The sequence below is a fragment of the Chionomys nivalis genome, chromosome 19 (assembly GCF_950005125.1).
Source record: "Chionomys nivalis chromosome 19, mChiNiv1.1, whole genome shotgun sequence".
Lineage (NCBI taxonomy): Eukaryota > Metazoa > Chordata > Mammalia > Rodentia > Cricetidae > Chionomys > Chionomys nivalis.
In genome coordinates this window covers 49,738,535-49,753,489 of record NC_080104.1, presented here as the reverse complement: position 1 = coordinate 49,753,489, position 14,955 = coordinate 49,738,535, and the positions used below count along the sequence as shown (strand labels likewise).

Here is a 14,955-nt window from a genome sequence, read left to right as displayed (position 1 = left end):
GAAATATTTGTTATTTTTACCTAAGTTCTGGAGGAGCTTGAAAAGGCTATTTATAAACTATTGCCCTGTTTGTACATCTTTGCTTCATTACAAACTTCCTAAGCAGTCATCTGTCCGAGAAACCTGATGTGGAGGGCCTGTCCTCTGCTGGAACCCCACACTCCATTGGAGTGGTCCAGTCTTTTCATAGAAGCGCTGACGTTCTTTCCTCCTGCTCCTCTGTCCACTCAGTCACACAGAGCGTGTTCGTTGAGTGCCCTAGAGCACTTTTGCCATCCTCTCCTTTTGTTTTTTAGGATGGGGCTTTACTGCTTCCTCTTTACCTGGATGACATTTTTCCTATTAAACAAATTCAGAGAGGGCTAGAGAGATGGCTCTGCTGGTAAACTGCTTGCCTTGCATGAATGCAGACTTGACGAATCCCAGAACCCACTTTACAAAGCCAGGCATGGTGGCACATGCTTGTTATCCCAGCTCTGGAATGGCAAAGGCAGGTAGATCTCTGGGACTCTGAGGACAAGGAGCCTAGCTTCTTGGAAAGCATTAGGCCAGTGAAAGACCCTGTCTCAAAAAATAAGGTGGATGGCACTTGACACTTGAGGTGACCTCTGGCCTCCACACTGTGCACATACATACACTCAGCTACAGAAAAAAAAAATTAGAAAGAGGCTGTTTAACATGAAAAAGCTTATTGAAAAAATCTAGAAAACAATTTACTCATCTGTTTCCAGGTCGTTTAGCAACTCCCACATCTGTGGCAAACTTCAGATAAGACCCAACCTCTTCTTACCTGGCCACACACTTGCGTTCTTTCAGATGCAGCTCATGATTAGCTACTACTTATCCTGGTATCTGTGAACTCTAAGGGCGTGCTAAGTGGCCGAAAGTCTGTCTCATTTTGGTTTTATCTTCATGCCTCTTTGTTCTATGACGAAGCTGCTAAGAATGTTAACACTCTTGACTGCCAAAGATTTCAGTATTTGAGAACAAGGTAAAAAGTTTCTCACAAGTACCATATTTGTTTATATTTCCCTATATCTCATGGATTATAAAAGCCCCCGTTTTAATGTATTGTAAAGAAAATTGCCAATTAAATATGGCAATGTTTTCTTATTGCATTTATTGTTAGGCAGCATCAGAGATGTTAAAATGTAAAGAAATAGTGTAGGATAAGTTAAGTGTAATTATGATAGTTTGGTAATCAGAAGTGAAGCAGCTAAAGATGCCAATATTGTATTAACAGCAAGCAGAGCTCTCTGGAGATACCGTCCCTGTGTCTGCTCTATCACGTTGGAATTCCTATCCCGCTCTGGAATCCACCTCACATTTAGTCCTTTTCCTGAATCCCTTTTTATTTGTTTTTGTAGCACCAGGAAGGTTTGTGGGAGGTCCTTCACCTTAATTTTTATCAACAGAGCAAGATCCATACCAATGCAAAGTATCCATCTCTATAGTATATCTGTATTAAAGGTTTAAGTCAGACATACAGACATGCTGTCTTTTGATGCTGTGCTGTTGTAGAATAGCCACAATCAAAAAGTCTAAACTGGAATGCTCCGAATCTGAACCTTTTTAAATATGTATGTATGAGTGCCTGCACAAATGCCTGTGCGTTAGTGTGGGGGGGGGGCAGAAAGGGGCATCAGGTCCCTGTGACCACACGGTGCTCACATGTAGGTGCTGGGAATTGAACCAGGTTCTCTGAAAGAGCAACAAGTGCTCTTAACTGCTGTACCATCTCTTCGGCCCCTGAAATCTGAAACATTTGAGCACAGATAAAAGCGCTCAGAATATTTTAAACTTTGAAGGAGTTTTGATTTTTGAAATAATAAAACCATTAAAGTATATGCAAATATTATAAACTCCCCAAACTAAAAATCTGAAGCACTTCTGGTAAGTATTGCTAGTAAGTAGAACCCCACCTGGAGTACAAGCATTTTTAAGTGTAAATACACACAAAAAATATTTTGGTATTTTTCCACTCGAGGGAGCTACATAATTTATCTGCCAGAGGCTACTTTGTACCAAAGAAAAAAAATATGACTTCATTAGCTTAAAGAAGGTCTTTGGTTGTTCCAATACACACGCACACACGCTCTGATATATAAGCTGTCAGGTGAATGCTTTTTTTTTTTTTACTTCAAGCAATAAAAGGAAGTAAAAGCATGTTTTCATAGAGCAATCTCTATGGCTTTCTCATTTTTCCTACATCTCATAGCATTTGTGCAGAATTACGAGGAAAATGACAAGTCAGCTTTTAACTGTTCTATAGTATTTCTCTATAAATTACCCTTCTTTATTTTCATAGTTAAAAGATGAAGAATACTTGCTGTTCAGGTTTAGCAAGTGGTCCAGAACCATTTCCTCTAAGTTTTATCTGTGCCCTTGAGTAGGGGTGCTTGTGGGTAGGGGTGCTGGTGGGTGTAGGTACTGGTGGGTAGGGGTGCTGATGGGTAGGGGTGCTGGTGGGTAGGTGTGCTAGTGGGTAGGGTGCTGGTGGGTGTAGGTACTGGGCGGTAGGGGTGCTGGTGGGTAAGGGTGCTGGTGGGTAGAAGTGCTGGTGGGTGTAGGTACTGGGGGGTAGGGGTGCTGGTGGGTAGGGATGCTGGTGGGTAGAAGTGCTGGTGGGTGTAGGTACTGGGCGGTAGGGGTGCTGGTAAGTAGGGATGCTGGTGGGTAGGGGTGCTGGTGGAAGATGTGCTGTTGAGTGCCACTTGCTTGGCTGTTGAACATGGTTGCTTCAGAATCTTTAATTTGAAAGATTAAAAAGTACAAGAATATTCTAAGAAATAACCTTGAACCACAAAAATATTTATATAGAAATAAAAATAAGGCACAGAAAGACGACAAAATTTTTCTTGATACCTTCTTATTTATCAAGTTTAACTCCCTAAAGATGTATATTAATAATCCCTAATTTATAAAGCATGTAGCTGGCACTTTTGGTACTGTGGTCCTCAATAATAGACTTTTAAATGTTTCAGATTACTCAAAAGTTCATCTAACACAGCTGCTGGAGAAAGCTGACGTGATTGCGGGACGCATGCTTAAGTTCTCTGTGTTCTATCGGAACCAGCACAAAGAGTATTTTGACTATGTTAGGTAAGAATCACTGTTATTTACTTGTTTGGGTATCTTGACTGCATGCATTTCTATATACCACATTCTCACAGAGGCCAGAGAGGGTGTAGGGTCGCCTGGAACTGTAGTTACAGGTGGTTGTCAGTCATCACGTGAACTGGGAATTGAACCTGAATTCTCTAGAATTGCAGCAAGCATTCTAATCTGCTGAGCCATCTCTCCAGCCCCAAGAGACAAAGGCTTTTAAAATGACATAGTACAGTGGTTCTGAACTTGTACACACAACCCAAAGTATCTGTTTTGTTTTGTTTAGGCTGGTTGTGGCGGCTCACCCTGATAGTACTAGCATTTGAGAGGATGAGGCAGGAAGGTCACCTTGAGTTCTAGCTCAGCTTAGGCAACAGCCAAGAGACCTATATCAAAACAACAACATAATAAATAAGAGCTCTAATCACTTTAAGTGAGTTATAAAGGATTTTTTACTTGAAAGCACTATTTATGAAAACAAGGAAGTCTTGTTTCTTTTAATTTTTACATACTTTTCTAATTTCTTTGAAATCAAAATCATGTTTCAAAATGAGCTCCAAGCTGTGGCAAATGCAGTAGCACTGAGAAAGAAATGTCTAGCATATATGTTCTAGAAGAAGTATTCCGTAGTCACTTTATTCACCACTGAGAGAAGCAACCTGTGAGGAACGTTTCTGCCCTCCTGCTGTCCAGGAAGACATGGGGACAGGCAGTGCAGCACTCTTAGAGCACCAGACAACTTGGTAGACCGTGGCCTGAAGTGCTAGGCTAGCCCCTCCTTAGGGCCCACCCCAGGGACTCCTTCCACTAGCAAGGTTGGTTCTACCACGTGCTCTAACTGCACCACCAGCTGGAGACCAAATGTTCAACCACAAGAGCCTGAGGGGATGTTTTCTATCCCCCCCCCCCTTTGAACAAAAGCCAAGTGCTTTGTTGTGCCAGGTATTTGTATGTATTTTGATGAAAGGCCAACATATCTGCCTTTTGTTTGAATATCTTATAAATTCAAATTTTATTCTGTTGTTCTCTTAACCAGCCTAAAGTCTATATAATTTCTGGTGGATGCCATTCACTTAATTTAAACTGAATGGAAAATTATTGTGCTTATCAGCTGCTAATGCAGAATGACTTAGTATATTCAGCAAGAGAAGTTTCTATATTTTTAGCATAAAATTTGAAAACCAAAAAATTTCCACTCTTGCTGCTGCCTCCAAAAGAAACACATCAACAGAAAACAGATCTTGGGTGTAGGTTCAGGTTCCTGGGATCCTGCCAATGACTGCTAAGTGTGGCCACTGGAGGTCAGTATTTCTCTAGGATTTTTTTGATTCTTCCATGGGAAGAGCCTTTCTATAACTGTTAACATTTGCTTAATTTGTTCTCAGAAATGTTTCCAAAAGTACAAAAAGTTAGCATCAAAGTACCTGGAAAAGGATAAAGTAATTGTACACATTACATGATTTAATTCCAGCCCATGAGCATGAAAGATGTGTGTACCAACAACAGAATGTACTTTTGTTTTAATTCCAAAAATAACATCTAGTAAAACCCATGTAAATTATATCTTGAAGTATTACATACAAATACAGTTACTAGGGCATGGGTAGATTTCAGCATTTTTTAAAGCCTTATTTAAAAAAAAAAAGAAGCCCTTTCTCAGCTGGAGATGGAGCTCTGATGACAGAGTGCTTGCCTGGTGTGCAGTGGTCGAGGTTCAAACTCCAAAACTACAAATAACAACAACAACAACAAAAATACTTCAGTCTCCTATGCAGTGAACTTTAGTAAGGGCATTTACTTCCATGGCCCTTGATTTGCCTTTTAATTAGTAAACTATCATCAAGATACATTTCCTTGATTAGGATCCCTTTAAGATGTTATCTTCAGAATGCTTGATTGGCTATGAATGAATCTTACAATTACCTGATAATCTTCACAGATCATCATAACTGAAAAAAATCATGGATAAATTCTGAACTAATTTTGGTCTTGTCTAAAAAAAAAAATAAATAACACTAAATGATCATGCCCTTACCTTGAATGAAAATCTCTTGCTCTGTTGTCTTTGTTCCTGTTCACTAGTTACCTTGGGTGTCTCCCTACCTGGTTGTGTTTTTCAAGACTCCCCTGTGCTTGGTAGACCAGTGTAGCAATTCCTGTACTTTTGCTGCCAAACTATTTGTCCTCTTAGTTGGTGCTCTGTCACTGAAAATAAGACACATTTCAAAGCTTCAAGTTCTGTGTATGTTCCCTACTTTTATTATTCCATGGAAATGTACTCATAGGGGCACATAAGTACCTGGGGTTTATAGGAGAGTGAAGTGAGGTGTATCCATTTTGAAGAGCCAAAATAAAATAGATAAAGGCTTTCCTGTTCTTCCTCCCAAGTATAATTTAAAATCCTCTAATTTTTGTATAAAATACAAGACTATGAAATGAAAGGTAGAAAGTGGAACGTGGCTCAACTAAAAACCCTGAAAAAATACTGGGTTAGTTCTCTGTGTCTCCATTTACCCCATATGTGCTAGACTGTGTGCTAAAGAAACTGGCAACCTAGAGATGCCCATGGCACAGATCACAAGAACAAAAGGCCTGGCCCTTTACCCAAAGGACCAGGAGAAAACTGCTCCATCCACTTTCAGCTAAAGCCATGGGTATGTGGGAATCAGTCACATGCTACCAGCAGAGGCCAGTGGAGTCTTTCCACCCTTGTAATTACTCTACCTGATCTCCTGCTAGAGTGGTTACAAGAATGCTGAATTACTGAGTCAGGAACCTGAACTTCCTGCCACTGACTATAGGGAGTGAGGCTTATAGTTCTGTGTTACTGAAGACAACTGGAGAGAATGATCTGTCCCAGCCAGACTGTGTTCACTGAGTACAGTGGAAACTTAATGTTACTGGAAACCTAAAGGACAACTTAGATATCCATCCTTATCTAATAATAATAAAATGTATATAGTATATAGTCAGAGGGGCCTACTGAAATATTAGATTTAAATCAGACCCAGAGTCTAACATCAATAATCAGTAAACATAGAACCTGGACGAGGAAGAAATATTGAAGACCAACATAGCTTTAACTTATAGAAAATACACATAGAAAACTTTTGATAGGCAATTGAAAACACACTGGGAACAAAAATGCACAAAGCAACATGAAGAACCGATGTTTTTAGAACTGATTTAAACACAGTATGTGGAGAGAGTAACAGTAGGAATATAAAAGAGCAGTGGGTGGACTGGAGCAGGACAAGAGGAAAAAATACCAGTAAACTTGAAGAGCAAATAGAAACTACCCAAACTGAGAAAGACATGAAAATAAGGATTGTCAGATACCATGACTATGTGGAACACAGCATCTGGGTTGGGTTCTCGGAGATCCAGAAAGGACAGGAGGGTGGGGCTGAGACTCATGGAGCTGGAATAGTTCCAAAGGTCATAAACAGCATATGCCTATGAATTTTATCTGAGAAACCCCCAAATGGAATAAGTTCTGAAGAAATTTATCCCAGGGTGCATCGGAAACTCCTGAAAACTGAGTGAAGAAGACAACAATTGGAGTTGGAGAAAATACAGTCTTTGCTCCTGGACAGCCCACTGTTTCTCACGAGGCCTCCCTGTGAGCTCGTGCTTCCTTGAACCTACATTTTTAATAAGCTCTATTGGATAGTTGTCAGGTGGAGGATTCTGAGGCCTGCTGCTGTTCTAACTATGGTGGTAGGTAAAAAACAAACAAACAAAAAAACCTTCCTTACCAGAGTACTACCTTGGACTTTGTATTCTTTAACATGCTGGTAGGCATCCAGCAAGAAAAAGAAGCACTGGGGAATTCTGGAGATAACTCAATGAGACTTCCATCTATGAAAGTGTAAACGGAGTTGAGCTACTAATAAGACACAAAAGCAACCTGCAAATATCAAGATGCAGTTTTACTCTGCTTGAGAACGGAAGGTAGTCCCGTCACCCACCAGCAGCAGGAGACAGAAGCCAGCCTTTCTGGAGCCACAGAGTTCAGACATGAGGAAGTCAGGAAGACACCCAAGGCTCGCTTCCTCTGTGCCTTAGATCTGCTGTGTGGTGCCTCACACTGGGAATTCAAAGAGAGGAAAGTGTCAAGGAACTGGATGATAGAGTCTCAGGCCAAATAGAAGGCAAGGAGTGGGTAGTGGGTTTGGGGGCAAATGAGAATAGCTGACGCTGTCAAACAGGCTGCAGGAAGTAACCTGTGTCTGGTCTGGGTTAAAATGGCAAAAACATAAGGTGCAAAACACTTCCACCCAGTCTAAGTAGAGAGTAAAAGTTCTTACTTTTAATCACTTCTAAATAACAAGAAATATAACTCTACAGACTCCCAAGGCAGAAATAGAGATTAACCGTGAAAGCCTGTCTTTTGTGTCTTCACTCTAATCTTAATTTGAAAACATGTTGGGACTCGTTCTAGGGCTTTTGCTATACAATTATATCTAAAAGGGTTAGGTTCTCTTTTCACATTAATAAGTAATGTTTCACATTAATAAGTAGTGTTACCAATTTACATTTAAAATATACACCCTAACAGGTTTTTTAACTGTCTGTCTTCTGTAGTATGAATGTACTATCACTTGACCTGTGGATCTTCTGTGACCAGCAGTCAATAACAAACATTGTTATGACATTTGATAAACACTGTGTAATAATAACCAGGGCAGTAGAAATTCCGTCTTCAGCCAGGTGTGGTATTGTGCCAGCACTTGGGATTCTGAGTTGGGAAATTCTCAGTTGAGGCTACCTGGGGCTTCAAAGTGAGACTTTGTCTCCAAAAAAGAAAAAAAAATCTACTTCTTCAAAAAAAATTAATTTCACTTTGTTAACTTCCGAAACTGGAATGATGAGAACATTTGTTTTTAAATCTTACAGGCTTTCTTTGTTCTATTCTTTTGTTGACTGCAAGACCTCCTAGGTTCAGAAATTCTATCATGTATCTTGGCAGCTTGCCATTGTATTAAGTATTTTGCACAATGTTTCTGATTGATTCTATTTCATGATTTTATTGGAAAATCTGTTATGCATTGAAATTTATTTCCTTGTTGTCTTGCATTTTTTATCTGGATTCTAATGAGTTTCCTTGGAATCCTCACTCTGAATTGTTTTTCAAGCATTTCATATATTATGGATTGTTTTCCTTTGGAGTTATTCTATTTCATTTTTCTCAGTCTGTGCATCTGGAAGAAAGTTAAAATTCTATGAAACATCTACAGTAAAAACATTTTTTCATTCTGACATCATTCAGATGGCATATTGAACTCATTAGGCTAGTTGCTTTTGAGTTTGATCACAGAAGTGAAGGGTAGTTTCTGATTTGTCTTGCAATGATGTCCCTGCTATCAGTGGTCTAGCTTTCTGTGGCTCATCAGGCAGCTGTGTGACTGCACAGACAGTTACACAGACAGTAACTCCACAGTCTAGCACTGATGGTACTGGATCCTGTGGAGAGGACGGTCACATGGTACCCCAGAAAGACAGGAGACTCCAAGAGTTGACACCACAGCTGCTGTCTTCAAACCAGAGTATGACAGAGACCTTCCTGTAGTCTCTGAGACCAGAGCGCAATGGAGATCTTCCTGCAGTCTTTGAGAATGAACATTGAGAGATGCCTCTGTCCACAGCGGCAGCAGCCCAGTTCTGGGGTCACCAGACAGGATGGACAATCCTTGGTAGATAGCACACATTTAAACCAAGTTCTACTTAGCAGTGTTCATATATTCAATGCTTAGTTTTCTTTTTAATGTCACTTATGAAACCCCTGAAGTTCAAATGGAGCTAATTTCACCTGTAAGATTTCTAATTGCAGTTCAGTATTTTAGTCAGTCCAGGAAATTTATTTCATTGTTAAAGACCTCCAAGGCTTGTAGATCATCTTTATCTTAGGTCCAAGGCTGTGGTAAGTACTGTCAAAAGATATATTACCCTTGGTCTGGTGAAAGCCGGGCCATCCAAGTCTTTAACAGTAGGTAGAGATTTTTGTGCTATTCAAAGCTGTAAATCAGTAAATTTCCCACTATTGTATTGAGCAGTGGCTATTTCCTTTCTCCCGCAGAGAACACCATGGGAATGCCATGCAGCCTTCTGTCAAGGATAATAGTGGCAGCCATGGCTCACCCATCAGTGGAAAATTAGAAGGCATCTTCTTCAGCTGCAGCACTGAGTTCAATACAGGGAAGCCACCCCAGGATTCACCGTATGGAAGATACAGGTTTGAGATTGCAGCAGAAAAACTTTTCAACCCCAATACTAACTTATACTTTGGGGACTTCTACTGTATGTACACTGCTTATCATTATGTGATTCTTGTCATTGCCCCTGTGGGATCACCAGGAGATGAATTCTGTAAGCAGCGCCTTCCTCAACTCAATTCCAAGGATAATAAGTTTTTGACCTGTACAGAAGAAGATGGGGTGCTGGTGTACCACCACGCCCAGGATGTCATTTTAGAAGTCATTTACACTGACCCCGTGGCTCTTTCTCTGGGCACCGTGGCAGAAATCACTGGTCATCAGCTCATGAGTTTGTCTACCGCAAATGCAAAGAAAGACCCCAGCTGCAAAACCTGTAACATCAGTGTTGGACGTTAACGCCACTTTCATACCCTCCCCTGCCCTGTCTTCCCATAGGAGCATTGCCCTCTGTTGTTCATTTTCATCACCAGATGTCCCACTGAAGCATGCATATGCCGCTGTCACAAAAAGCAAACTATCATTCAGAGCCTTTGTGTGTCTTCTGGCCCACCCTGTCCACCACTTTCAAGGATGTCCCCAAGTTGTCCTGACACTGTGTTTGCCTAGATGCTGCAATGCTTTTATGTTTCCTTTATGCCAAACATAACAAGACAGTTATATAGACCGCTTTAGCAAAGTACAAAATAATGGCTTCTAAATGGTGTTTAAATATGCATCCATTTAATCTACTGAATAAATATTGGGGTAACTCCAAACCGCATGAAAGGGTGTAATTGCAGCATGAGTTAAATCTTAAAGCCTAGATTGTCAGCACTTCCACCTTGTTGTTTGACAATGTTATTTATGTTATTTATATTAGCTAACAGCAAAGTTACTGTGCTTCAACATAATAAATATAATAGAAAAATATTTTATTTGTATGTTGTATAAAATATTTACAATCATATAGAATATAGTTACATTTTAATAGCAATTGTATACATCTCACGAAACCATTTCCCTTATCAAAGATGTAATTTGTAAACCTTAAATAGTTGTGTATCTGTCCTGTTACAAGTAGATGACTTCAATTAAACAAATTTATGAAGGCCGTTACTCTGATTCATCAAAGATTTAAAACATCAGGTGACTACAGAGAAAACAATATGCCTCTGATATAGTCCGCTTCTGGAATCAGCATCTTTTTCTGCCCAAGCAATATAAAAATCTGAGTTTCTTCAACACCATGCTTAAAATACAGAAAACAGAAATTGTTCGGAACAAAGTTGAAAGTGAGAAAATGTCTATCTGTTATTTGATTTTACAAAAACCAATAAATGTGTTTTAAATGAATGAAGAAAAAGCTAGATCACTAAAAAGCAAATAAAAGGTGTCTTGGTGATTTCCAAGCTTTTGACCCTGTGCAGAATGAATGCAACTCAAGAAAGCTGTTTCACTTTATAAATTACAGACCTTGGAACATTAAGAAAGATGCATATTTCCAATGAAAAAATAGTTATATAATCTTAGTGTAGGAAACAAGAAAATTAGCAATAATACTATGGTCACATTGAGTTATTATACTGCAGACACACCTATCCAAAATACCTACTTTAAATTTTTAATATTTTATTTTAATATAAACATTTGTCAGTTATAGACAAAGATAATTCACAAAGTACATGCCATCCAAATGAACTTTGGTAATCAGAAATGTAAGTGTTCAAATAACAGATCAGATAATGCACTATTTTCATGTAGAAGTAAGAGATTAGTGACACAGTCGGGTGTACTTTAGGGTGTTTAGAACGCCTACAGACATACAGGACAAGGTAGTGGATGTTGTCTCGTTTAAATTACCTTCTTAACAGCTGTTTTTCTCCCTGGATGAAGAGCAGAAGTTTTCCTTGTCTCACAGTTAATTTAAACCCTGTTCTTTTCCATACATCAATGATGTCAATCTTTGGGCACGAATAAACCTTCCCTAGCAGGTCGTCTGCCTATGTGTTATTTTAGGTTTGACAAGATATTAGATTTTTTTGAGACAGTTACATTTGACTGTGGATTTCAGTTTTGTGTGGAGTAGGGTGAATGCTTTTACCGATCCCAATATTACCTACTATTTCCCTATTTAAACCCCTTCTCATGTATGATCACACTAGCTCTGCCTTTGTATAAACAGCTAATACTATCTCTAAAGTGCTCAGTTTTCAGTACATCAGAACTACTTAGCAAGAACAATAGAGGAAAATAAACTTGGCTTTATCTTGGGTGGAACTGATCAGAGCCAAACCTCAAATAGTTTTGGCCACATCCTGCTTGCTGATGAGGACCTCCAACAGTCTCAGTTTGGCTTTTATGTGCTTGTATTCATAGTACTCATCCGCCATTGGCATCCTGTCTTCCTTCTGTGGACTTCTGCAGAAAAGAAGATACAATCTATTAGTAGATACATGAGCCAGGTCATTAAAGATCCTTTTGTAACTGACAGGGGACTGTAATGTCCACATGGTGCATCATGTGTGTGCACGTGTGTGTGTGTGCGCGCGCGCGCCTTCTTTACATCCCTTCAGCCTCAATCTCTGCTCCATGTCTTTAAGTAACACTACCCTTTGCCAGTGCGTTGTTGCAAACGTGAGGTCCCATGCTCAGGCACAGAACAATGGCGCAGGTGAAAAGGCACAGGCCAGAGCCCCCTCTGAGGAATCCCTTTTCTGCTTATCCTCTTTCTTGCCAGAGTTCCTTGCCTGTGCAAAATGTTCGGCTCTTACAGTGAAAACTTTAAAAAAAAACATCCTGATAATACTGCAGATATTTGATTGCACAAATAGTCCATAAATTTATAGTGACAAAACCCTTCAGAGGCAGTCTTATAAACTTGAAATGTTTCCCAGCGGTTAACCCTGTTTCTGCTGCTGTGCATAGAGCTTCTGAGCTTCTCCTTGACAGACATAACCCAGAAGTCTACATAGCCAAAATTGGGGCCAGTGAGATGGCTCAGAGGGTAAAGGTGGCTGCTACCAAACCTGATGGCCTGAATTCGGTCCTTAGGACCCACAAGTTTTGATCTTTAGATAACCCCAAATTGTCTTCTTGCCTCCATACATATGAACACACACACAGTTTAAGTTGCAATATCTTTCTGCACACCAACTGAAAGACTGGGCTGTGTACCAGTGCATAACTTTGGTACATGCGCAGTCTACTTTGTGCTCTTGTTCTATTACCATGAATGTTTACAGTCTTTCTAAATGTAGAGAAAATCCATTCGCATGGTCATTTTAGCTTTATCAGTGGTTAAATCTTAGCAGTAACAGTCTTAGGGAAAAATACTAAATTTTATTTCCTTGCCATTCAACTGGTTGAGTTCAGTTTTAATAAATGAGCATTTTCCTATTAAATGACATATCACCACAAGAGGGCGCATTACTTCACATAGAGCAAGCAAGCACAGACATATCTAATGTAGGCTTAGGAACTATAAGTACAGTAAAAACAAGCTGTTCCTTGAGTGCAGTTAAGTCATGAATAAATTACAATCATGTTCTTCTGAAAATTCCTTCTTAGATAAATAGTGATGAATAGATTTTTATATACACACAATCAATGACTATTACCAAGAACAGACAGAACAATTAAGCCACCATGCTGCTAAAAGGCATGCCAAATACTACTACTGATAGATCCCACAGGCAGGACTGCCAGCAGACTGAAACCTCTCATACTCTAAGGCAGACTCCTGCATTCAAACGAGTAAAAATGTCATTTCTTCAGGCAACTCAAAGTAATGAGAAGAGTGTATGTGTCTAAAACCTAAGCAACTTATTTTTCATGCACTGCCTGCTGAGATTTGAAATCCTGAAACCAACTCAAATACTTGACAGAATAAAAAATTCCAACTGAATAATTTCAAGATAACTTTAATGTAAGTCACATATGGACTCAAAGTACCTCGTCAGCCTGTTACTTTGTAGACCTACAAGTTTCTCACCTGGTAAGCCCATTGCTAACGGATAGCCCTGGAAAATAGGAAAGTTCTCATGCACAGTGATACAGGCAGGCTAAGCGTGGATGTCCCAAAGAGTGCTCTAGCACAGTACCACACCCTCACAGCAGCCTGCGGGTTGACAGGAAATGAGAGCAAGACACAAACGAAAGGCAGTTGGGAAAGCATGCCCAAGCCCGTGTGGTTAGTAGGAAGAACCTTCCAGCTCAGCTCTGCCACTTGGAAGCTCTGTGACTTTGGGAGAGTTATATGCTTGTAAGAACGCCCAACCTTTTGACATAACACGGTATTGTCATAAAACTATGTAATTTTGTTTTGTTGTTGTTGTTGGGCCATTTGCATTGCAATCTTCTGGCAGTTGTGGCAGGTTGGGAACACCTGGCAGAGGGTGGGGTGTTTAAGACTAATGCCCCATGTCACAGTCATGGCTTCCTAACTTATCTAAGGAGACAGAGAATCTCACCTCGTTTGTGTAAACAGAGACTGAGGACAGCTAAATGCGTTGCCTCTTCTCCAAAAGACACTAACATTCCTTACCTGACTACATATACAGTTTTGTTGGTTACGCTGAAAATTACAGGTAATGAGGGTATAGTAACAGCTAGGTGGAGACAGAAAAACATAGGAAGACAGATGGTCCAACTAAATATTTCAGGGAGAGAGAAATAGCTATGAACTTTTGACTAAACCCTGAAATAAAACAAATAGAGATGGGTAGTGAAGGTTAGAGGGGACATTAAAGGAAAGCATTCATGTAATACTTCGAGAATAACTCATGGAACTAAAAATCTAAGAGCAAGGGCTAAAAATCAAGGACATTAAAGCATTTTCAGAGTTCAGTTGTCATTTTGCAAAGACTGATGCTAACACCTGGCAGCTATTAACATCGTCACCCCAGAAAGCATCCCTCACAGTGTTACCATGGGGTACTGCATTGGCCAAAACACGATCTTCAGCTAGGACCAACATCTTATCCCTCTCCTACAAAAGCAGAGTTCATTCTGAACTGTAGTTCTTTAGGAAATACTGGCATAAAAAACTCTGCCCACACTTACCTTCCTGTCTGTTTGAAAAACTGTTCTTCAAATTCTCGCAGGGCTTTCCGTAGCCTCTTCTTGTCAGCCCTGGTCTCCCGGAGATGGTCAAGAAGGACTGGCCTGTGTCAGGTGAAACACAGTTGCCATTACTGAGCACCAGCCTGGCTGAAGGATCACAGCTGCATTAGATCAGCAAACTGGGCACAGAATGACTGGGGAGTGATCACGGAAGAACGTTCTGAGGAAGCGTGGCCCACACTGTAAACATGGCCTCAGTGCAGAAGCAGCACATAAGCCTAGTATTCCCTGACATGAACAGGGTCACAGGCACAGAAAAGGACGGTGTACTACTTCTGCTGTGAAAAATGGTGACAGTTACGGTGAGATAAGAAGATGATAGGACAGAGAAGGCATCTAAGGAATGGATACACACCAATGTTTGTAAAGATAGAGCGACAAGAGGGAAAATATTATGTCCTTAGAGTGAGGGGAGAAGGACAAAGCCCTTGGGAATGAAACGAACCCAGGGAAGGGCTGACACTCCACTGCAGTCTACTTCGTGGTAGAATCCATCCTTTCAGAGACTGAACACTGAAGTTATATACAG

General features: G+C 40.2%; 2 protein-coding genes across 6 annotated transcripts in view; one reads left to right on the top strand and one right to left on the bottom strand.

Annotated features, from left to right (window-relative positions):
- The window catches only part of Phyhipl (phytanoyl-CoA 2-hydroxylase interacting protein like), a 67,605-nt gene extending 57,514 nt beyond the window's left edge, over positions 1-10,091 (top strand). For both annotated transcript variants that reach the window (XM_057794373.1, XM_057794372.1), the window contains exons 4-5: positions 2,985-3,102; positions 9,188-10,091. In XM_057794373.1, the coding sequence (XP_057650356.1) occupies positions 2,985-3,102; positions 9,188-9,722 (653 nt within the window). In that variant the 3' untranslated portion in view covers positions 9,723-10,091. The remainder of the gene's footprint in view (positions 1-2,984; positions 3,103-9,187) is intronic.
- A 525-nt stretch (positions 10,092-10,616) lies between these two features.
- The window catches only part of Fam13c (family with sequence similarity 13 member C), a 95,585-nt gene continuing 91,246 nt past the window's right edge, over positions 10,617-14,955 (bottom strand). For all 4 annotated transcript variants that reach the window (XM_057794371.1, XM_057794370.1, XM_057794368.1 and 1 more), the window contains 2 exons: positions 14,367-14,468; positions 10,617-11,723 (listed from right to left, as the gene is read on the bottom strand). In XM_057794371.1, the coding sequence (XP_057650354.1) occupies positions 11,600-11,723; positions 14,367-14,468 (226 nt within the window). In that variant the 3' untranslated portion in view covers positions 10,617-11,599. The remainder of the gene's footprint in view (positions 11,724-14,366; positions 14,469-14,955) is intronic.